Source organism: Medicago truncatula, chromosome 3, assembly GCF_003473485.1.
Source record: "Medicago truncatula cultivar Jemalong A17 chromosome 3, MtrunA17r5.0-ANR, whole genome shotgun sequence".
In the NCBI taxonomy this organism is placed as follows: domain Eukaryota; kingdom Viridiplantae; phylum Streptophyta; class Magnoliopsida; order Fabales; family Fabaceae; genus Medicago; species Medicago truncatula.
The window spans coordinates 13,661,453-13,686,208 of NC_053044.1; the positions used below are offsets into that span (position 1 = coordinate 13,661,453).

General features: G+C 32.4%; 3 protein-coding genes across 4 annotated transcripts; 1 reads left to right on the forward strand and 2 right to left on the reverse strand.

The window, feature by feature from the left end:
* Positions 1-439: 439 nt before the first annotated feature.
* On the reverse strand, positions 440-5,302 carry LOC25488831 (F-box protein SKIP23). 2 transcript variants are annotated; one of them, XM_039832303.1, is made up of 2 exons: positions 4,741-5,302; positions 440-724 (listed from the first exon to the last, which is right to left on the reverse strand). In XM_039832303.1, the coding sequence occupies exons 1-2, from the start codon at positions 4,889-4,891 to the stop codon at positions 621-623; spliced, it is 255 nt and encodes an 84-aa protein (XP_039688237.1). In that variant the 5' UTR covers positions 4,892-5,302; the 3' UTR covers positions 440-620. The 2 variants fall into 2 exon arrangements, with proteins under 2 accessions (XP_039688237.1, XP_024633447.1); XM_024777679.2 differs by having other exon boundaries at positions 4,307-5,302.
* A 3,457-nt stretch (positions 5,303-8,759) lies between these two features.
* Positions 8,760-13,588, forward strand: LOC25488832 (probable arabinosyltransferase ARAD1). Its single transcript, XM_013603981.3, has 2 exons — positions 8,760-10,187; positions 12,772-13,588. Exons 1-2 carry the CDS (start codon positions 9,216-9,218, stop codon positions 13,291-13,293), a joined length of 1,494 nt encoding a protein of 497 aa, XP_013459435.1. The 5' UTR covers positions 8,760-9,215; the 3' UTR covers positions 13,294-13,588.
* Positions 13,589-18,774: 5,186 nt separating this feature from the next.
* Positions 18,775-20,930, reverse strand: LOC25488834 (gibberellin-regulated protein 6). The gene is made up of 4 exons (XM_013603983.3): positions 20,773-20,930; positions 20,610-20,642; positions 20,462-20,495; positions 18,775-19,362 (listed from the first exon to the last, which is right to left on the reverse strand). Exons 1-4 carry the CDS (start codon positions 20,833-20,835, stop codon positions 19,181-19,183), a joined length of 312 nt encoding a protein of 103 aa, XP_013459437.1. The 5' UTR covers positions 20,836-20,930; the 3' UTR covers positions 18,775-19,180.
* Positions 20,931-24,756: the final 3,826 nt, after the last annotated feature.

The following is a 24,756-nucleotide window of genomic DNA, read 5'->3' on the forward strand; positions in this document are numbered from 1 at the left end:
AATGGTTCGGTTCGGTTAATACCAGTTAATTGAATCTAATAAAAATTCGGTTCGGTTAGTAAATCATCTTCAAATAACGGTTCAATTCGGTTAACCAATGCAGTGATTCGGTTAATTTTAATATGGTTCGGTTCAGTTAACCGGTTCAGATTGGTTTTTGGTTAACTTTGCCCACCCCTACTAATAACAATAGATTACGACATTCAAAGTCCATTTGTACCAAATAAAACTATTGTTTCAATCAAAATAATTTTACATATTTTCGCAAACGTCTGCTTCTGCTATCAATGTAGAATTTGCCTTAGAATTATCTCACCAAGCACCACTTGAATCCTAAGTGGAACAGTGTCTTTTTTTTTTTTTTTTTTTTACCAGCCTGGATGAAGAAATGCTTCTCCTTTTCACTTTAAATAAGAGAAATGCTAGCAAAGCTGAAGACTAGAATTTAGGACAGTCTGGCAAAGCTGAAATATTACATTAAGAAGGTTATTTTAATGTACAGAATTAGGTTCCAGTGATAGCAGTCATGGCACTAGATACACTAACAAGAATGATGGAGATAGTATCTTGTTAATTGACTAAGCAATATTGTTCATCTTTATGTCCCCTATACATCAAAACTACACAAGAAAAAAAAAACAGTAGGATTTCCCAATGTCTATTGGCGCAATCATTTGCAGTATTGCCGAAACTTGCAACAAAGAACAAAGGGCTTCTTCACAACCTACAATTAAAATACATTGAAAAGCAATATTAATAAATAATCAAAGAGTGTTTCTTTTTCAATACATCTATCTATCACGGACAAAATCATACTATCTTGTGATAAGCATAATAGCTAAACTCCATCATCGCATCAGCCGAACAAGAAGAAATTATCAGTATTCTACAATAAGGAAGAAACATGGACTCCCTCTTAAACAATTCAGGTTTAAGTCCAATAACCCTCAAATTAAACATCACATAAATTATGTTACCATTTTATATTTAATCTGAATGTTATCCTATTATTAGATATAAATCACAGTAAATGGTGACAACATTCACTGTGTAAGTCAAGCAAATTACGTAAACTATCAATTTGTCTGGTTGGCTTAGCTAGCTTAATCTTGTGAGCAGAAACTTAGGGCTTATTAACATTAGATCTAAAAATACATATATAAGATTATAACTTCTAAGAGCATCCCCAATAGAGGGAGCTTACTCATTCAGAAATGGTACCAAATAAGCACCCCATTGTGGCCTAATTTCCCATGGTACCAAACCGGCACAGGTACCTTCATAGGTTCTCTTTCTCTTTATTTTTGCAGGTTTAAGGGATGGGATGAGATGCTTATTAGGCACTTAAGTTGAAAAGTAAAACTAAATTATGTATAGAAATGAAACCTACTTAATAACCCCTATGACAGAAGTTGGGGAAGAGATTCTCTAAATAACTCAATAAACATTACGAGCAGACGCAATGGACTTCATTGATTTAATAACTTCCAAATAATTTGAATGTCCTCTTCATGCAAACAAGCATTAACTAAACTAAATTTATAGTATCAACCTGCTCAATGAAAGCAAAATATTGAGCTATTAAAAGAAGCAAAAGCTCGGTTTTGTCAAACGTAAAAGGGATCTAACACAAATGCACTGACTTATAGAAAGGGCACAAAACAAGGCAACTATCATAATTTGAAAGGTATTCAGCTACAGTAAAGTTATGAACAGAATCAACATATATGTCATATACTAGAAAAAGACCTGAATGTGAGCCACGATGCAACAAAACCCTAGTCTTCCGCCTACACATATATGCACACAAATTGCTTGTGGGCAGCCACGTTACTTGAATAAGAATTACACCCCCTACTTCTCTAACAATTCAAGCACCTGATATATCATATAATTATATATAAGTTCTCTTTTTACCTCCCATTGTGTATGGTCCTCCTAGATATATTTATCATAAACTGTTTAGTTACCAGTCATCAACAGAAAAAAGCAGTATTATCAATGTCAGCTGATACCAAAATCAGGTTGAGAGCATAATGTTTTTGGCTCTACTTTTCCGCTAAGCACCTACAGGAATGAAAAGTGACCCAAACACTTAAGTTCAACCTTTATCTTGTCCTTCAATCCGTTCAGAATGATTTCAGTGAGGTTCTCTTTATCCATGATATTAAATCACATCAATAACTTGAAGGATTTGGATCATCTTCTTCACTCTCTTCTATGTCTCTCTTCATTAAAAAAAATAAATAAAAAAATAACCAATAGAGAGAGAAAGAGATAGAGTAAGATTAAGAGAGTAAGGAGAGACATGTTGAGGAGAGGATCCAATTAATGCCTCGATCTAATTTCTGTAATTTAGCTCCCTCGTTAACTCAATTTTACAATATGCTTATACAAGTTCTGCATCATAGTGGGAATACCTGAGAAGCGTGTTCTTTAAGGCAACTCAATTAGGATTTGAGACAAGTATCCCACCATCAATATGAAAGACAACACTTCCCCATCAAGAGGCGTAGAGTTGCCCGTACCATGAGCTTAAGCTTAGCAATCAATATGCAATAGCAGCCTGATTAATCTCAATAAAATGTACATAGCTAGGCAAGTGAGGCAAATAGGTCATTGTCATCCGACCACTACCAAGCATTGTAGCCTTTATTCACCTTAGACCTTGCTAAGTACATGTGTGTTTATTGGAATTAGGTTACTATGGACATAATTTTTGTATAGACCAGCTCTTTCTAACTGATCCAACATTAGTTGCGTAGCCATTTTAACAATAGCTCCGTACTCTAAACAACATTATTCGAAAAAATAATTAGAGAAGTCATCCAATTCAAGACAATATCACTATTATTTATATTTTAAAGGGAAATTTGTACGAGGGAAGTCAACCCTATATACAGACGCATTCTGGATGTGTACCAAAACAGAAAATTTTGGTACAAAATCTGTCACGTGGGGTAAGATGGAGAAAATATAAAAATTCATCTACTAAATTACTAATTTAAAAAGCCCTGTACTTTTAGCTGTACAACTTGTACTCATATGACTAGACAGTAATGAACAATTGGAAACATCAATTTAAATGAGTATAAAATTCTAATTATTATTTAAAATTGCCAGAAAAAATCCTTGCATCATAGTATATAGAATTCAATTTATGCTTACAGAATATACATAATACTTCCAGTATGGCTGAGATAACTAAATAGCACAAAATTATTGCAGACAATAAGAAGCATGAAAGCAAAGAAGACAAACAATTCACACGGAATAATATTTAATTTCAGATTCCAAAAACATCAAGTTGAAAGGGGAACAGTCATGCAAGTATTGACACCAATGCCTTAGTAGCAGGAGGTGCTATTAATTCCAGCTTAAGCTTTAACGTCAAACAGATAGTTGATTCATATTTAGAATAAATCAACCTCGTTTCGCATGGAGCAAAACAAATCAATGTATAGGTAAAATGCATAATGCTTTTCTAGGTCGTTCAATATTTCAGATATGTAACATTGGCCTGAAAATCCCTTCTAAATTCTAATGAATGAACTGTGACAAATAACTATGGTCCTTACAATAAAAATCTTAAGCAATAGTTGTCAGTCAGTAAGGGAGTCATAAAGATAACCTAGTGGTTGGGAGAGCGAGATACAGGAGCTAGCGGTCAAATCCAACACTCCATTAACATCTTACAAATCTAATAATTTACTAACATTTGTCTTACCTTAAGAAAAAATATCCCTTACTTAGAGTGGCTCTACTTGGGTTAGTTTCTCTCTTATAGAAACTTGTCAAATGAGTTAAGAATTTAGTTCTGAATGATAAAGCTCTCAGTCATAAGTTTAAAGTTGTTTATGAACTAGTTAGATAAGATAATACAATTATACAAAGGGTCATGTTAACTTGTGCCCTTAGGACACATGTTAAGCATTAATTTCATTTCATTAATAGTAAGAATTTAATGGAAAAAAAATTAGTATTAAACAACTTGAGTAATAAATTAACACAATTTCCAATACACAATTACTATTAGTGGAATTCTTAACATGTGCCCTAAGGCACAAGTTAACATTTCCTTTATACAAAAAGTAATTAGTTAAAAGACCAAGAGACATTGCAGGAACATTTTAACATTTCTTTTCTACAAGTTCTTGAAAAATTTATCCGATCTAGAACCAGAAACAAAGTTGATGCGTATATTAACATAAAAATAAAAACAATAAATTCATCTGGGTGTTGTGAAAGTAATAACAAATAAGTGTTGATTATTTCCAGCACAATTCAACAAGTTCAAATTACGAACCTTTCAGTCCAAGATCAATACTCTGTTGTCGTCAATACGCAACCCGACCCATTCTGGAGGTGGCCAGAACAACTCCGAAGAACCAAGTAAATCAGAAAAAGGAGAAATTCGACGTTGATCCAAATGAAAAACACCGATCCCAACCTCATTGGAATGAAAATTGTGAAAAACATCATCCCTAAATATCACACAGTTCCCATTGCCAATACACAAATCTAAAGCTGAAGCGGAAAAAGCACAATCTTCCCCCAAAAACAAAACCCTATCCCCCAAATTTCTCACCTCCACCCACTTTTTCTCCCTCTCATCAAGCCTAAACACATCAAATCTCACATCCCTTCCCATTACAATCCCAAAATAATCATCATCATCAACATCTATAACATCGTAATCATTCAAAGAAGAAAAATACTTATCAACTAGCAACAACTCACCATCACTCTCCACCAAGAATTTTTTACCTCCATCAAACACAGCCTCTGCCACCAACTCCAAGCTTAAGTCCGGCTCTACCGTGACAGTCCTACCGGTGCCATCGACAGCAATAGGCTGCCCATTGAAGACACATACATCATCAAAAGGCATCGGCAATTCAGGAATTATCGTCCACAGTTCATCACCACTTGGTAAAATTGCAAGTTTTCCAGAAACATGAATAGTGAGAAGAACAGGAGAATGATCGTTATAAACAACCGCCTTTTTCTTGTAGAGTGAGCTAAGAGAAAGCGAATATTGAGAAGATTTAGAAGGAAAATTACCAATGACAAATTCACAACCTAGATCGATGACACGGTGTTCGTTGAAATCAATAACGTGAGGGAAATGAAGAGTGAGTTGCTTATCACGTGAGAGAGGGTTCCAGAGATGAGTTGTGACCAGTCTGGTGCCATTACTGGAGGAGCTAAGGGAGAGGGTTGCTGCTCATTCATTTTCTCTGTGAAATGTGGAATGTAGAAGAGGAGGATGATGATTGATTGACACAGTCACAGGGAAATGAAAATGAAGTGCTCCTGGTTCAGTACTTTTTATTTATTTTCTTATAAAATATTGGGTTAATAGGTTTTTATCCCCTGTCATTTGGTGGTATTTTGGTATATCCCCGGTAAAAAAAAAACTTGGGGATTTTCCCCTGTAAAATGAAGATTCTTTAGTTTTTAACCCTCGGCGCATTTGACTGTACACTTAAACATATGTGTCGTGTTGAGTCAGCTTTTTTTTATTACGTGGTGTGCTGACTGTATATTTATTTTAATTTTTAATTTTTTTTATTACATCAAACTTATATATTTTTTTTTATTTTTTATTTACAATTAGAAAAAATTGAAAGACAATTAAAAATAAACAAGAATTTTTTCAATTTTTTTTTAATTCAATTCCCATCTCTCTTCTCTCATCCATCTATTCTTTCTCTCTTCTCTTCTCTGCTCTCGCCCCCCATCTCTTCTCTTCTTTCCCTTTTAATCCCAATTAATTTGAATCCAATCAACAACAACAACATAGCAAGCAACACTTTCGGATCCAATCAACTACAACACACAAACAACCCATTTTCAAATCCAATCAACAACACACAAACAACCCATTTTCGGTACTATTCATTATCAAAAGCAAAAATTTGTGTATTGTTCATACCAAGAATATGTCCCAAATTCGTGCAAAAAATTGTGTTTTTGTAAAAGAGAAGAAGAAGCGTGTTCTGGAAAAAGAGAAGGGAGAGGTGGAGAAGAAGAGAAAAATATTATTTTTTAAATGTTTTAAATTCATTAAATTAAGTTTTTAATAAAGAAATTTAAATGGAATTAAAAAAAATTGGAAAAGAAATAAAAATGCCAAGTCAAAGTGTCATCTCATTTATCAATGTACAATAAGCGCACCACCTAATTTGTCCAGTCACATGCTATCAGGGTTGAAAACCAAAGAATCTTCATTTTATAGGGGGAATCTCCAAGTTTTTTTTTTTACAGGGGTATACCAAAAGACCCCCAAATGGTAGGGGTAAAAGCCTATTAACCCTAAAATATTTAAGGATTAATTACCTTTTTGGTCCTCTAACTATTTAATTGGTATCGGTTTGGTCCTCTAACTAAAAATTGATTTATTTTGGTCCTTTAAGTTTATCACCGTTACTATATTTCGTCCTTTCTGTTAGTTTTAATAGAAGAAACGTTAGGGTTTGTACAACATCATCAACAACAGCAAGGAAAAACCCAAAAATTCATACACAAACCCAGAACTTCATAAACAACAAAAAATCCAAATTTCATAACAAGAACCTTAAACAAGAAAATCATGTTTCTATGTATAACCTAACTCATCTTCTTCCCAATATCCTTTCCATACAAATTCCAAAACTATATCTCTTTCCATACAAATTCCAGAACCATATCTCTTTAAAACTCTATCTCTTTCCATGTTGTCTTCCCATTATTTATAATTGTACTGTTGTTGCACTTATTTGCTTTAATTCAAACGACAATTTCATATTGATGCATGCCTTTTCTTTCGAATTGAATTTCTTAGGCTATGAATCAACACTGTGTCGTGCCCTTTTGATTTGTTGTGGTTGTCGTGGCTATTTTGTTTCAATGAGTTTGTTTTTTTATGAAGGATTGGTGATGATGAGTTTAGATCCGAAAATGATTTTTTTTTAAGGAATGATGATGATGGGTTTAGATCTGAAAATGGATTTTTGTGAAGGATTGGTGGTGGTGATGATGATAGATTAGATTGAATTTTTGAATTGGATCCAAAAATGGGTTTCTGGATTTGTATTTGTAGAAGAAGAAATGATGATGATGAAGAATTGATGAAGAGATGTTGATTTGTTTTGCTGAGTTTTTTTTATAAGGTTGATGAAGGTGGATGGGGAAGATGATGAAGAAGTTGAATGCAGATGATGATTGTATAAGCCCTAACTTTTTATTAATAAAATTAACGGAAAGGATTAAAAGTAGTAACCGAGAGAAATTTAAGGGACCAAAATAAATCAAATTTTAGTTAGGGGACCAAACCGATACTAATTAAATAGTTAAGGGACCAAAAATGCAATTTAGCCAATATTTAAAGAAACTTCTACGGTACACCTCACAAATTGAGCTGTATTGGTATTCTTTCTCCATAAATTTATAAATTAACAATCATTTTATGAAATAAAAAGTTACATTTTTCAATATTTATATTTTATAAGGGAATACATGGTTTTAAGATGATTTTTTTCATTTCTAATCATACCTTTAAAAAATGTTATATTATTGGTGTCATTCAAAATATAAGAATTTATATTATATTTGTTATATTGTTCGTGTCATTTAAAAAGATAAGTATAGTTTATTTATAATTTCAATCAAAATGAAAATAATTTTAATCAAAATTTTAGAAAAAATATTGTTCATAATTTATACACACTAGAACTTTTACTCGTGCTACCGCTCGGGTCATAAACAATGGAGAAGCTAATATATTGCAATAAGATCCATTACATAAAAAAAAAAAGTACAAAATATTGTAAAAAAAAAAGCATGAAATTGGTGCGATCTATTTTTCTAGTATTAAATAAGTGTACAAAATGAGGAGGTACAAAATTAATTAATAAGGATGTACAAAATATTGTCATAAAAAAAAGGCAAGAGGATAGCAAAAAAACAAAAGGCAAGAGAATATGAACGAAACTTTTAATAATTAAGGGACCAAAATGAAACCAAAAAATAAGTTAGGGGACCAAAAGAGTAATTAAGCCACTTTCAAATGTAACAAACTCAACAAACCATATTTATATTTTTTAATGATAACAATATTATAACAAATATAACAAAAAAATATCTTTTTAATAACACCAACAATATAAGATTATTATATCCTTAAAAAAAATATAAGATTATTATATGAAAATTTGTTTAAGAATATAACTGAAATAACAAAAAAGCACACCCAAAATCTTCCTAAAACCTTTTATTTTCTGTATATAGTATAGAATAGATATAGAAGATAAATGATAATAAGATGTCACGAATCACGATAGTATTAAATTTTTTATTTAATAAAAAGTGGAGTAGCGAGAAAAAAGTAGATATTTCTTAAATATTAATGTTAAAAAGAAAAATATCATTTATATCCATATTTTTTTAACAATTTTTCTCATCAAACTTTAAATCGATACTATAATTGAGAAAAGATTGTCAAAAAATTAATAATTCAAAAAAGATAAATACAGTATATATTTTTTCTTGAGTGGGAAAAGATAAATATATTGTTTACAAAAGCAAAAAAATAAAATATAAATATTTTTAAAAGGAAAAGATAAATATATTGTTTACAAAACAAAAAAGATAAAATATAAATATTTTTTAAAAGGAAAAGATAAATATATTGTTACCAAAAAAAAAAAGATAAATATTTTAATAAAGTTAAAAAGTGAGCGAGGTAGTATAGTATAAAAGCAATGAACTAACTGGATGACACAAATCACATATCGATTACTTCACTCGGTTATCGATAAACTTTCTTCCTTCCTTTTTACTGTACTCTGATGAACTGAACCCTTGTCTCATCAATCTCATCAGGTACCCTTTTCTTCTTCATTCCATCAATTCTTCACTACCCAGATTCTATTTCCTCTTTTTTACTACCTTTGAATTGGGTCAACACAAAGTTGAATTTCAAACGACTTCAATTGAGATCTTATTCAACAATATTCAAGGTTGAGAATTCATTAGTTGGTTAGGTAGATATCTTCTTTTGACTTGACTGATTTGACCTATAGATACAGATTCATCAACTATTTCTGTACTCTGTTAGTTAAAATTGCATATAACCTCTGAGACCCTTTATCTTTTTTAGTATATCTGTAAAAGTCTCGAAGACGTAGACACAATTGATCGAACTCTGTGATCTAGTTTTCTATTTGCCAGCGATGTCGGAGAAGAGTAGTATGCTTCCATCTAGGTTTATATTTTATGTGATGCTTATATGCATGTTTCTTTTAGTCTTGTCTTCAATTTTCTTAGTTCAATTTAGCAGTCATTCTTTCATACCGAGATCGGTTTTAGAGCTTATTATTGTTAATAACTCGTCGTTTTACTTTACGCCTAATTTTAAGAAGGAGCAAATAATACTTCCTACTTTACCTTCCGAGGATTTGAAATTTCAAACGTTAAAACCTAGAGAGTCTGATTGGAAAGTATCCGATTCAAGTGAGAAGGGAATGTCGGTAGGGAAGCAAGTGAATGTGGTATGTGACCCGACTAAGGCTTTATTGAAAGTGTTTATGTATGACTTGCCTCCGGAGTTTCACTTTGGGTTATTGGGTTGGAAGGGAAGTGTGAATCAAACGTGGCCGGAGGTGGATAACCCTAGTCGGGTGCCACGTTATCCCGGTGGACTGAATTTGCAGCACAGTATTGAATACTGGCTCACACTTGATCTTTTGTCATCAAATACTAAGAAGCATGGCCAACCTTGCACTGCAGTTAGAGTGCGGAATTCAAGTCAAGCAGATATAATTTTCGTGCCGTTTTTCTCGTCTCTGAGTTACAATCGGCATTCTAAGATACAAGGGGAGGGACAAGTTAGTGTCAACAAAATGTTGCAGGACAGATTGGTGATTTTCTTGAAGGGGCGCAAAGAATGGAAACGCTCGGGAGGGAAGAATCATCTCATTGTAGCTCATCATCCTAACAGCTTGTTGGATGCAAGAAGTAAATTGGCTTCTGCTATGCTTGTGCTTGCAGATTTTGGAAGGTATCCTGTTGAGTTAGCAAATATCAAGAAAGATATAATAGCTCCCTATAGACATTTGGTGGCTACGATACCAAGAGGTGAATCACCTTCATATGGCGAACGATCCACATTGGTGTATTTCCAGGGGGCGATATACAGGAAAGATGTGAGTTTCTCTTGACCCTCATTTTATCTATTTGATGCAGCATTACTCTATTATGGAAAATGTCGTTTTAATTTGTCATAAATTTCTTTCCCTGTTTTATGCTGGTATCTATGAACTTCATTGGTTATTTGTGCTCATTAAAATTGAAAACTCCCTAGTTTCTGTTGTATTATGGGCTCGAACGCAATGCCAAGGTGCTTTTGCTTCTTAACTAGGCATCAGGTGGAATATAGATAGAATTAAGAACTCCTTGGTTGCAACATTTTTTGTGTGTTAGATAGTTGACTAGTAAATCCTTTCGATATCAACCAGTAAATAGCTCACACATGACTAGGGGTATAAACGGTTTGGTCAAAACCGACGAAACCGAAAATCCAAACTGAAAAAAGTATCCGACCTTGTCTGGTTCGGTTCAAAGCCGAATCAAACCGGCCTAAACCGGTATTGTTTGATTCGGTTCTTGGTTTTTGATTTTGAGATCCAAAGAACCGAAAGACCGAACCGATGCTAACTCACCCCCCATTTTACTAATATCATCCCATGTCACACACACTCTTAAGGTTAGACCCAACATTAAATCCCAACAGAGAATACTCCTTAGTCCACTCATTTCCATTCACTTTTATTTTTTATTTTTATAGATTTATCACCATTTTTAGAGATTTAAATTTTATACTAATCAACCATTTGGAAACTCCTCTTAATGACTGTAAGAAAAAGCTTGTCATTATTGACATCAACGAGATAAGAAAAACAAAACATATATCGTCAATGTGTTGCTTTTGTGTTTGTAGATTAATTGAAGACATGATTAGTCATTTTGTATATTGTTGTCTTGTCTAGTATCTGAGCATATTGAAGGCAACTTTCATTACAAAGATTGTTTGACACACTTGGTAAAGAGAAATGTTAAGCTTTAACATTTTGTTATTTGTTTAATATATTTTGTTTGTGGTTATTTCAGTTCCACTCCAACAAAAGGTCATAATACCATTGATTTTATATGATATATTTATGTTCTATTTAGTTCTGAAGTTAAAGTCATGTATATGCTAAAATGGTTTAGTTTCTTTTTTCCCATATGCAAGTTCTTGATAGTACTGCACTTTTTTTACCGGTATTTCAGATTTAGACCATACCATGTGCATTTTGTTTGTGTAGAAATTCAGAGTTATACTAATCCATTAAATCTGATATTTGTATTTTCAAAATATGGATTTTTTTAAGAAAAACTGATGAACCGAACCAAATCTAATCAAACCAAACTGGTTAGTTGGTTTCGGTTCAATTTTTGAAAAACAGTAAAAACCGAACTAACCTGAAGTAGATTTCGTCGGTTCTGACATTTTTTTGACTGAAAGCCAATAAGGGGGTGTAAAGGAAGAGTTTCATCCCAAGTCCTTGCATTCTCCACCAAATAAGGGTGACAAATGTTTATTTAAAACAAAAGACGAAGTGCGTGTGTTAACTTAATTAACCATTATGTGCACCTTCCTGGTTTCTATTGTATTATGGGTGCGATGTCAAGGTGCTTTACCTTCTTTACTAGGCATCAGGTGGAATTTAGAATTAACAACTCCTTGTTGTTGCATTATTTTTGGCCTAGATATTTGACTAATAAACTCATGCAGTATCAAGAAGTGAATAACTCACACTAGTAAACCCATTCGGTATGTGTAGGCTGTGAGTCACACAGCCTACACATACTAATGCACTCACAGGACACCTTGGACCTGATCAGTGCATAATGGCAGGATTTGATCCCAGGTCCTTGCACTCTTCTCAGCGTCATCTTGTCACAGATTTTATGAGTAAAGAGAACTTGCACATGAAAACATTCTACTCTGTACCTCTTTTAGGAACAATCTCCATGTCATTCTCCTCCCAAATTTTAAATCAGAGGAATCTGGATTCACCTCTCCTGATGTATGTTTAAATGACACATACATCTCTCTATTTTGTAAAAGAATTTGATTTGATGTTCCCTTAAATACACATACTTTCCCTTTATTAATATAGAGGATGCGCCATTCAAATGGAATAAAGGGGTGATGTGTGACATTTTCCCAACAAATAAGGGTGATGAATGTGCATTTAAAAAACAGAAGGGGTATGTGTGTAGATTGTAGATCAAATGTTTATAGAACTTTTAAAAGCAATCAAGATATAAATAGCTGTGCAATTGAGCTGATTCTGGTAAATATACAATGCATTGATTGAATATATAGTAATTTAGAACACGAACCAGCACAGGACGGACCGCTATACCTTGTGTATACAAGCTTTGAACTCTGGTGTTGCAAGTTGATCTTGCATTTGCATGCTCTGCCAATGTCATATAGAACTTTAATGACTGGTTTTTTTTGCTGATTTTAGTATGATTTTTTCTGAGCCTATCTATTGTTGTATATTGAGCAAATGATAAGGATTACTGAACAATTTATTGGAAACTTAACATTTCCTGCTAATATTGCTGTTTGAAAATTATTCTGTTGACATGATTTCTGCAGTTTCTTTTTATCAATATTATCCTTTAACAATTTTAATGTATTCTAATTGGTTGACTATCATGTTGAAACAATAGGGAGGAGTTATTCGCCAAGAACTGTATTACCTCCTCAAAGATGAGAAAGATGTACATTTTACATTTGGGAGCATAGGAGGAAATGGTGTTAATCAGGCAAGCCAGGGCATGTCCATGTCCAAATTTTGCCTTAACATAGCTGGAGATACTCCGTCTTCCAATCGACTCTTCGATGCCATAGTAAGCCATTGTGTTCCCGTGATCATCAGTGACGAAATTGAACTACCATTTGAAGATGTTTTGGACTACTCAGAGTTTTCCGTATTCGTTCGCGCCGCCGATGCTGTAAAGAAAGGGTACCTGCTGAATCTTCTTCATTCAATCAAACGCGAGGAATGGACCAAGATGTGGGAAAGATTAAAGGAAATTACAAATCACTTTGAGTATCAATATCCATCCCAGCCTGGGGATGCAGTGAACATGATTTGGCAAGAAGTCGCGCGTAAGATATCTTCTATGCAGTTCAATTCACACAGGAAGAACAGATACAATAGATCTCAGCTTCTTGTCAAGAGTAACTGAATTACTAAGATTCATGTTTTATCGGAATAATTTGATCTTGGTCACATTCAACATATCAATGGGAGAGAAACAAGAACAAATCTTGTTTCTGTTATTTGCAACTAGCAAGCTTTGTACCCTCCCTCTTCACTCCTTTTTTTTCTTTGCCAGTGTTGCTCATATTGTTAATAAATTTTTTAAGTCAAAACATGCTGCATTATTTGGTATTTGAATTTGGGAAAATAAGAAAGGTTTTTTTTCTTCCCATTAAGGGAAGGCTGCTATTTGAAAGTATGATTTTACTGTTTGGTGAACATTATTTGGCATTCATTGAATGGAAGAAACTTTTACCTTTCATTTACCATGTCTCAGAATGGTAAAAAAGGAAAACTTAATGTGTCAATGGAAGAGTTGTGTTACTTTGACACAAAAATTGACATTAAAATTCGACAAAAAACTAAATTGTTAACATAGTTTAAATATGTGGTTATGATTAATAAATATAAGGTGTTACAATTCAATAACCATTAGCTGAACACAGTTGATCATGATTTTTAACGCCATTAACTACAATTTTTTCGGTGTTCAAATATAGATTCTGTACGGTCTGGATTCAAATATACACTTGGAAATTGTGGTTATTGGCATTTAAAATTATGATTAACCCATTGATTCAAAAGCGAAGATTGTTAATCCTCCCATTGATTCGAATTTGAGCATTGTTGAACCCGAAATTGGTGAATCGGAGGTTAGTAACTGTATTATGCTTGAAACAGGGTCAAGATGACAAAAAAAATGTTATACATGTTATTTTCATATAGAAAAGAAGAAAGAGAATTCCACTATATTTTGTATAGCATCCTTCTTTTGTATTTGATAGTCAATAATATGATCAAACTTTCTATAGAAAAAACAAAAAAATCATCAAAATATCCATCTACTGGTCTAATATCTTTACACAATCAGAATGATGGTGATACAAAGATGAGCTTTTAGCTGCAATTCTTCACCTTACACAGAAACTTAACAAATCTAATAAACTAACCAACCTTGGAAGATAATCTACTAAGAAAGGTTATTGCCATTTGCCAAAGCATTTCAACTTCTATTGTGAATTGGGTTTGACCCTTTTTTCACTGTCCTTTTGTTTGATTGATTAGCATCAAATGTCATTGAAGGTGAAGGTGCCAAATCCATCTTTGATTCCAAACCCTCCATTGCATCACCCTTTAAGACATGAGAAATTTGAACAAGATCTTTTGTTCTCAAACCACATGCAATGTATGGTTGAGAAGCTAACATCCAAACACAAACTAAAATAAAGAATCCTCTCAAAACTAAGAAACTCATGTTCTTTTACTAATGAAAATTTGAAGAAACAAAACTAGAAAAATGAAAGTTACTAACCTACTTCTTATTGTTCATGATGATATATTTTCTATGGGATTTGGAAGTTGTAAAGCAAAAAGCATAGAACAATATATGTAGCTAGGGAAGTTTTAGATTCACTCCAATCATAAGCATGCTATAGAAGCAATCAATATATAAGGCTGTTTTAGAAGACTGACAAGTTTGAATAAAAAGTTAAATGGAACAATATCCTATGGAAGACAAGTATCTTTTCATTCATCAGTTTTCCTAAATTCCTTTCAATTGTGATTTTCTTGCTCTTTTCATCCAAACAAAGACCAAGCTTTATCTAGTACTAACACTTTGTTATTATGCCACGTCAATTTTACCTTGTTTACATGTTCTTGTACCATACTTTGAAGATTTGCTAATTCATGAGATAAATTATTCTCTACGTATTGCCTAGTTAAACAAGCAGCCTTCTGCATTGATTTTTTTTTTCCAGGTAGTCTAGTGGCTAGAATTCACCTTATAAGGTGAATAAATGGGATGTCTGGGATTTGAACCCCGACCCCTGCATATAATAATGCATTGTCCACCAACTGAGCTATGTTCACGGGACCCTTCTGCATTGATTTTATTGGAACATTTTGTATCTCTAAAACGTTCCATTATAAATTGAGCGGGTTAAAATCTTATGTTTTGTTTGATTTTGATTACATGACGTGGAGATCGAATCCTTCAACAAATATTTGGATTTTGTAACAAAAAAAAGCCGTCAATTTAGTTAGGAAATTATATTAAAAACTTATCTCTAAAATATCAATCTCTCAAATTTAGTAATTAAGTATATAAAGATTATCCTTAAAAAAAAAAAGTATATAAAGATTAAAAAGTAATCCCTAAAATACATGATAAATTATGGTATCTATATATAAAGAAAACTATCCCTTTCGTCACTTTTGGGTTGAATTTTTCTTTCCAAAAATATCCTCAATTTTCAATACAAATAACACATGTAACGAATGGATAAGAATAAATTTAAATATTAAAATAAATGTATAAAACACGATATGAATATATATATATATATATATATTTTTTTATTTTTATTTTTATCATTTAAAAATTGTAACAAACTAGATGAGTATATTTATACTTACTTTTTCATCATTTCAATTATACCCTTAAACAACTTTTCTATAATAAAATTGTTGTTGGTGTCATTAAAAAAAAAAGAATTTAGATTATATTTTTTTGTTATATTATCGATGTCATTAAACTAAAATAATCATGATTAATTTGGTTTGTTATAATTTGAAAGCAACAAACATTTATATTTTTAGTCTTAATCAAAATTTCATAAAAAAACACTGTTGATAATTTTCGCCTATGAATCATAATGTTTACCTTAGTGGAAATAGTTTAAAAGTTAAAACAAATAATAGGCGTCACCCAAATTGGCTTGGTGTAGCAACCAAAACAAAATAAAAGTACAAGTCAGAGATTCATTTAGAATGTTATTGCCAAAGAGACAAGAAAGACATCAAAAGTAGAGAATTTTGGAAGAAGGTAGGGAATAGAAACCACTCTTGAAAATACAGACCAACCAATACCAGGCTTTCATGTTTCCAGCACTTTTTTTATCCTAACAATCTTTAGAATTCCAAGCTCTTCAATCTATGCCATAAAAAAACGTAGTCATGGTTCATTGTGCTAAATGGAATTCCTTTATGCCTTTTTTTGTTTTTGTTTTAATTAATTACTACATTAAAGAATTGTGTATAGTGATAAAATTCACTAAAATGATTTTCTTTAGTCTTAATTTATTTATTGTTATGTTAATAAGTGTTTTAGGGTATTGTTTAAGAAATCTATTTAAAGAAGTATCAACAATTATATTTAGACATCTGAAATTCTCAAACACTCATTTAACACCTCATTTTTATCTTTATGTCTATCATCCTATCAAATCATCAACCTATCACGATTATCATATCACTCTCTCCTATCTCTTTTTCTATTAAGGTGTATACACATTTGGGGTGTCCTGGTGTCCAAAACAAAAGAAGAGTGGACCAAGTCAACTCTACCAAAAAGATCCGACACAGGAAATCAGAAGACATATTTCCCAAAATTCCGCCCAAGAGCACCCAAGAAAGCCCCCCAACACAGACGGTTATCAACTCTAGTAGAAAACTAGCTCCACCACATACTCGTAGTGAGAACAAGGTGAATCAGGGTGACTCCCAAAAAAACCAAAACCACAAAGAGAATTGGATCTTTGATTCCTCCACATCTAGTGCTCCACCAGAAAACACAAGGTTATTACGGGCTGTCAGATAAACACACAACAATATGCGAGATCAAAAAAAGTCATGCTTAACATTATCTCTCCCAACAAACCCAAGGATCCCCTAAAAAATACAAACCAAATCCCAAGGCAAAACAAAAAATCTACCTAGCCACCTAAAAATCCTACACCATACCTCAAAGGCAACCTTATACATAACAAATAGATGATCCACCTACTAATTTGAAACCCCATAAAGAGCACAAATCACACGCGCTGGATCGGTAATAACACCTACACTTTTAAAGGGTCCTAACTCTTCCACACTCTCGCAAGCAGATGGGCCAACTTGACACTTTACCTCCCTCTCCCCCAAAACTGCCAACAAGAGAGATCCGTACGAAGACCAAATTGAATACACCCCTTTATAAGAAAACCTCCATGACCAAGAGTCGTCCCAACCAACAGCACCTTGCATCGAACACAACCAATAACTCAACAACTAAGGCTTGTTTTTGGACAAAAAGCCTCCGTCTCCACCTTAGATCCAAAAATGTCAAGTAAAGAGGAGGATCAAATGTAAAATCATTGAAAATAAGGGGGTCAAAATTTTTAAAAAAGCCATAGGAGGACAAAATTGTGGATTTAATAAAATAGAGGACTACATTTAGTCAAATAATTAATATAAACCATATCCACAAATCTCTTAACTACTAGACCATCCTCTTTGGCAAAGTATGTGGATATGAAGTATCATTTATATAAAAAACATTGCTTAGGAAATGGAGGAGGAAGTCTTGCCTAGTTCTAAAGATTTCACTACACCATTTAGACAACCACAAATATACATTTCATTTAATTATTTAAAACATAGATATTATTTAATTATTTTCTCTTATCCGTTTAGGTTAGTCTGATAGTGTTGACTTAAGATCTTGGAGTGTGCTCCTCGACCTTGAAGTATGCTCCTCTCAAAATCACAAGATCGATTCCCCCAATGGTAATTTTGGTGGATTAGTTTATCTTAAAAAAGAATTATTTTCTCTTCATATCTTTTTCTCAATTGCGTATGTGTAACCAAGTAGAGAGTGTAGTTCTTGTGACCAAATAAATATTTTTTGGAATGGAGATACTTTACTATGCATACTCTCTATTGAAGTAGCCGCTGACTTTTAACATTAAAATAAGAGGAGGTCATAGATCGCATAAAACATTGTCTTGGTCTTGGTTCATTTTCTTTTTTTGCATTATTCGGGAAGAAAGAAAGGAATAAAAATTTAGTAGTATTTTCGAATTGATATATTGTAGCACTATGACATGATATATTTTGGCTCATTTGTGTTCTCATTGAGATGGTGTTGGAAAACATACTTTGCCAAGTTGTTTTTATGTTAGTTCAGGGTGGGTGTTTGTAGGTTAAGGTCTTTATAGTACTGATTTTATTTGAGGTGTCATAAAATCTCTTCCATCGCATGTGCGATTTGAGAAAGTCTTGGGTAGGCATACACATAAATCTACAAAATTAAAAGATAAATTAAATAGTCACATCAATCAATATCATTTTAATCATTTTTTTTTTTATAATTTTTTTAACTTCATGGACATGTGCCTAAATGTAAGATGTTGGTCCTGTGATCAAGTAAGAGTTTCTCCTACATTTTACTGGATTAGTGGCTGACATTGGATTTTCCCCTCAAATATTCAAATGTGTGGAACTCTAATGTGGATTCCCTAACATATAGTTCCTTGTTGAAGGTTTAATAAACCATTTTTCAACACAATTTCTACATTTGTGTCGTTGACCTATATTTAAAAACACTGGTTAACATTTTGCAATCAATTTAAACTAGAGAAAGACAAATAACAAAGACAATTTATTAATTAATAATAGCAAAGCCAGTTTAGTAATCAATCAGCCCTCTTGTTTAAGAGAGAGGTTACATACATATTTCTTAATTGAAGTTAACGATTTCATTAACTTCATTACAGAGAACAATTATATTTAGTCCCGATGATAACCTATTAGTCGAAGATACTATGAGTCCATTTGAGTTGGTCTGGTAGTTTTGATTTGAGATTTTAAAATGTACTTCTCTTAAGATCTCAACTATGGTTCTTCCTGAATTTCAATGACTATTTTGCTTTCTTCAAAATAAAAGTAGAAGATGCTATATGGCAAAAATAAATATTATGTGGCTATAGTTCCACTTCTTTGATTAATACTATTAAATCGTACTAAATTAATGATCATAATTTGTTTCACTTTCAAGGGCATTTTGGTCCTCCACGCTTGGTCTTCCAATTGTTGTAACAGGGACACACAGATTTGTTACCATAATAGCCAGGAGGAACACAGAGACATTTGGCACAACATTTTTGACAGAAGAACATGCATGGCTTGTGATATTGTGTCTGTCCACATCTTCTTGTGCATTGAGATGGACACTCTGATCAAATCAATTTCACAAACATAAATCCATTAGATACAATGTCTCAGATTAATTGATTATTGTTACTTGTTTTTTGTTGAGCATACAAACATAAATATAGGTCAATAATGGTCAAACATATATATTCTTTTTAAATTACTTGGTGTATTTTACTAGCTAAAAGTTTTTATTAGGTCACCTTTCAAGAATTTTGGGTAATTTATCCACCAAAGAATGAAAATTAGCCACATAAACAAATATGTAAGTGCAGTTAAAATTAGTTTGCAAGTATGATTAGGTAAAGTGGCAAGTGCATTCTGTGTGTCCAATAGGAAAAAAAGTAAACAGTAATTTTATCCTAAGATATATATTTAAGAAGAGTGTTAGAAACATTTTATTTTTAATGTTTCTCTAACATTGATTTTTTTAATGGATGAAATCAATAAAATCTATACTTTGAAAATGAATCACACCAAAAAAAAAGGTGGAATTCATATACATTTCAATCAATAAATGAGTAAATGTTTGAGACGGTATTAAAAAGATAGCATTCTTAACCTTTTTCTATTTTCGATTATATTTTTTTATTCCATACATGACGAAATTTCTTTAAATTGCATCTTTCATTTATAGACACAAGTACTAAAATGACTATTTTACTCTAAAATATGAGAGAGATTTCAAAAACAAAGAATAAGTGGGGGTTGAAACTTAGAAGAAAAATTAAGTACAAACTAAATTTAAATCAAAGAAATTTTATAAATATTAAAAGAGTTTTTCTATCATATGCAAGTTTGCATATGTTAAGAAGTTAAAAAAGTAAGGTTGTATTGAAACCTGTTCATTTAATATTAAATATGTATATTTTTAATAAATAATTGTGGTTTTCAATAAAAAGTTTTCACTTTCAGTTATTTTAAGATGTGTAATATTGCACATATTAGACATACCTATGTTTCACAGTAATCCATAAAAAGCATGTTTAACTGTCTCATAATTAAAGAAATTTAACGAGTTAAAACTATAAGAGTTCATAATGCAACTTGCAAGGCCACATCTTTATGTACAAAATTAAGTTGGTCTACAAAAATGGAGTATGAATATATGATTTACTCACGGTAACTTTGTAGACTCCCAGGTCCATAATTCCCCTGTAAATAAATCGAAAAAAATTAGTAAAAAAACTAATTTTAAGTAAAATTTATGCAACTTTTGCAAAATGCCTATAAAAGGAACTAGGAAAGAAGTGGAGAAAGGATACTCACACTGCCATACTGAGCTGCATCTTTAGCCATAACCTGCAAAATGTATAGGAAATTTTTAGCAAGATTATTCTTTTATTATGATTAGAGTATCATACATAACACAACAATGATACACATTCATGTAACATGGTTGTGTGTTGAGTTGTTTTAGAAGGGGACTAACCTGAGTTGTGATCATGGCAATGCAAAGGAGTGCTAGAAACAGAACACAAACAAGCTTAGCCATGGCTTTGGTTCAAGATAATGAATGAGGTGAGGGGCCTCTGATTTTAAGAGTTCTTAATGGTTTGGTGTGTTTGGTCTGGATCAGATAGAGGGGTTGTATGGACTATAAATAGGAAAAGTGGATGATTGATGTACCCAAGAAGGGTAAATTTTGGTGGGAACACACCCCATTTATTATTTATTTAATATATATATTTTCAAAATGTTAAAAATTATTTATTTTTAAATTAATAAAGCAATGGTGGCGGGAGGCGGTGACTACGATAGGGCTATAGGAGTTTTGCCGTCGACCACCATGGCATGCCAGAGCACTGATGCCGGTTGTCGCGAGGCCACCTAAGCTCCTTTTGAAATGTCATCAAACCTCTTCCGACAGCTGACCAATGATAGAGTGTCAATAGATGAATGTAGACCTATCATTACTCAATGAAAATGAAAAACAATTATAATTTTTTTTTAAGAATGACAAAAGAAAAAAAAAACCCTAAAAACAAAGTTCAATGTAGGGTATCAAGCCTCAACACCGACTTCAACTCCGATGGAGGAGTCTGTCAAATGGTCACACATAATCTAGAAGAGCGACCGGGTTTTGCCAAAATATCTGGGCAATGGTTGAGTGATCCGGATCTTGAAGAAGATGGAGAACTTTTAAAGAATATGTTTCACAAATAACTCGCTGAATAGAGTTGTTAATTACCAACATCAAACCTTGGTAAACCCCAAATAGCTCAACAAAAAACACACCCCTACCCCTCATTAGAAGAGAATCCAACTATCCACTTTCTCTTGTTGTCACAAAGTAAACCACCAAAACCAATGTCACCGGAAGCACCACAACTTCCATCAATATTCAACTTAGCACATCCATCTTGAGGTAGGGTCCTTCTAACAATGTTTCGATTAATGTGGTGCTTAGAGGAGTGAATATTAATAGAAGTTATGTGGGTACACATAATGTTTATAAAATGAATGATATTTTGGATTTTCCATCGTTTGTCTCCATGAGTATAATTATTTCTAAAACGCCAGATCCACCAAATAGTTATTGCAAGCATGTTACCCAAAGATCCTTTAGACACAGTTTGTAACCATATTTTCAAAGGATGTGAAGCTAAAGAAATATGGATGATTAACACTACATATATGTTTCCAAACTTCATTCGATGGAGAAAATTCCCTATGACAGTGAAGCACATCTTCATCATGCGTTCAACATCATTGGCAAATATGAGAAGTTACCAAGTTGTAGTGATGTCGAAGCTTGTTTGTTGGGATCACATTGTGCATCCAAAGCCAAGGGAAATGTTGCACCTTAGCTGAAATTGACAATTTTCAAATTCAATCTCAACTTTCATTATCATTCAACTCTCTATAACGAGGTAAAAGCCACCTATATGTTGTAGAGCAAAAATACATTTCTGTTTGAGAAGCTCCCCAAACCCATATATCCTGAATATTATCATCAAATGCCAAAGGTGGGGGAAATTGATCAACAGTCGTCATGAGCTCGTTTGAAACGATTGTCATTAGTTTATTCCAATCCCATGATCTAATAAAACTAACATCCTTAAGCTATAATTATGTATCCGAAAAGTTGACAAAATCAATCAAGTAACAAAGCGATCCTAACCCCATCCAGCTATCATACAAAAATGAGAAGGATCTGTCACCGATGCAGAATTGAAAGCATTGTCTCAAGACTTCCAGATTGGCGAAAAATTTACTTCATCTTTAATGTTCCAAATGTCTCCCCGTTTTATGTACTTGTGAGATCCAAAGATTATGAGGATCAAAAAGAAGTTCCAAACTAACTTCCCAAGAAGATCAATATTAGATAGTCTAGCTTCCCTAATAGTGAGGCCTCTAAATTTATTAGAGGAAGTAACAATAGACCACTTAACTCTATTCCACTTCCTATTACGACCTGTGTCATCCCAAATACATATTTTTGTGACTCTATCGTCTTATCATAAATATTTGTAGGTAAATAATGCATTTACATAACATAAATAGACATTGTTGTAGTAACCGATTTAACTAGGCAACCCCCCCCCCCCCCCCCCCCCCCCCACACACACACACGCTTTATTAAGGAGATTACCTTTTTAAGTTGAGAGTCTTCTATGCATCTTCTATTGAGAGTCTTCTATGCATCTTCTATAAGATATAATCATATGTATCATTGATAAACTTGTATCAAAGGAAAACCCAAGTACTTCCCCCAAATTGGCCACGAAATGGATAGAGGAGATTTCTTAATACTTCGTTTAACACTCTTATGCACTCTCTTAAAACACATAGCCTTGGACTTTAGGACATTTACTTTCATACTAGAAGGAATACAAAACTCATTTAAGGTGTCCATCATCACTTTAGTTTGACCTGGTGGCCTCACAAAAGAGAAGAACATCATCAACAAAACAAGGTGAGACTAACCTGGAACTTTATGAGATTAATGCATGTTTTGAGAACAATAGTAAAGGAATCGCAAATAATAATTGTTACCAAAATTCGAAATTAAAATAAAATGCACTAGGTTCGAAATTGAAGTAGCAGATATGATAATTGAAATTATATGGAATATTGGGTTAAATATGTTTTTAGTTCCTCTTGTTTTTTAATTTTACTTTGTCTTTTAAAAGTTTTCTATCACCATATTTCTAGTCTTTGCTTTTAAATCAACTCATGTATGTCATTCAAATTTTGAATATTTTTTCGCAGCCATGTTTAATACATTATAAACTCTCTCGCAAAAATTTATTTATTTTTTAAACAAAGGATGAATTAAATGTTTTTTTAATGTTTTTGGCGCTTAAGATTCATATTTAATTCATGTTTCTTAGAAAATTATAATTTTTTTTGGAGATATTTTTATAATATTCTAAACATTGCTGCAAAAATTCATTAAAAAATATGAAGGGCGCACATGATCACATGACTTAAAAGAAGACCAAAAGTGTGGTCCGAAAACTTTTGGAGGACTAAATATTGATTTTTTTTTAAGGGGTTAAAACAAAAAGGTGAAATACTTATATAGATCAAAAACATATTTAACCATACCTTTTATTATTTATTACTCTACCTTCATCCAGTTCTTTTAATTTATCATTTTTATGTCATTAATAAAAGATAATTTTGTAATATTATCCATAATTTCATTTTTTTTCATATATAATTAATTACATTTCTAAATGAGAAATAATATTTCCACAACTATTTTAAGACAAAATTTGAAACAACTTTTTTCCCTCTTTTCTTGGGAGAAAAATAATATAGAGAGAAAGTAAGGACACAATGAAAATATGAAGGAGTTGTCCTAGGATAATTGTACAAATATCTTATAATTTCATTTTTTTTCCATACATAATTAACTTCATTTCTTTTTATTAATGCGTGTAAAAATGACATACAATAAAATATAGAGTAAAAATGATCGAGAAAAATGTGCAAATGAATGCGATATTTTTATTAAATTATCTTTTATATATTGATATAATCTCATTATAATCAATTGAGAAATACAGTGGATATCTCCCAATAGTGACAAGATGAGAAAGAGGTTAATACTTTGAAGATATTGCATGGGAGGCCGATCACATGGGTAGTTGGGGGAGTTGTGGGGTCGAAAAGGATGAGGCATGTTATTATAATTGAATTGAAAGGGAAATAGGCATAAGCCATGTGCTCTAGTGGATTTGCACATCATCTCATAGAGAGGTCAAAAGAAGGACACGAGGGTGCGCCATGAACAGTACTATCGAACTTCCACATGAATCGAGCACAATAGGAGTGTTGTTGTTCATAGAAACACGTAGAAATGGCTAAAAAATTCAACGGTAGTTAACTACTTTCAAATTTTTATTTATAAGTTGGTAGTAGTTAATTACTGTTGGAATTTTTTTTTATCATTTCCATGTATTTT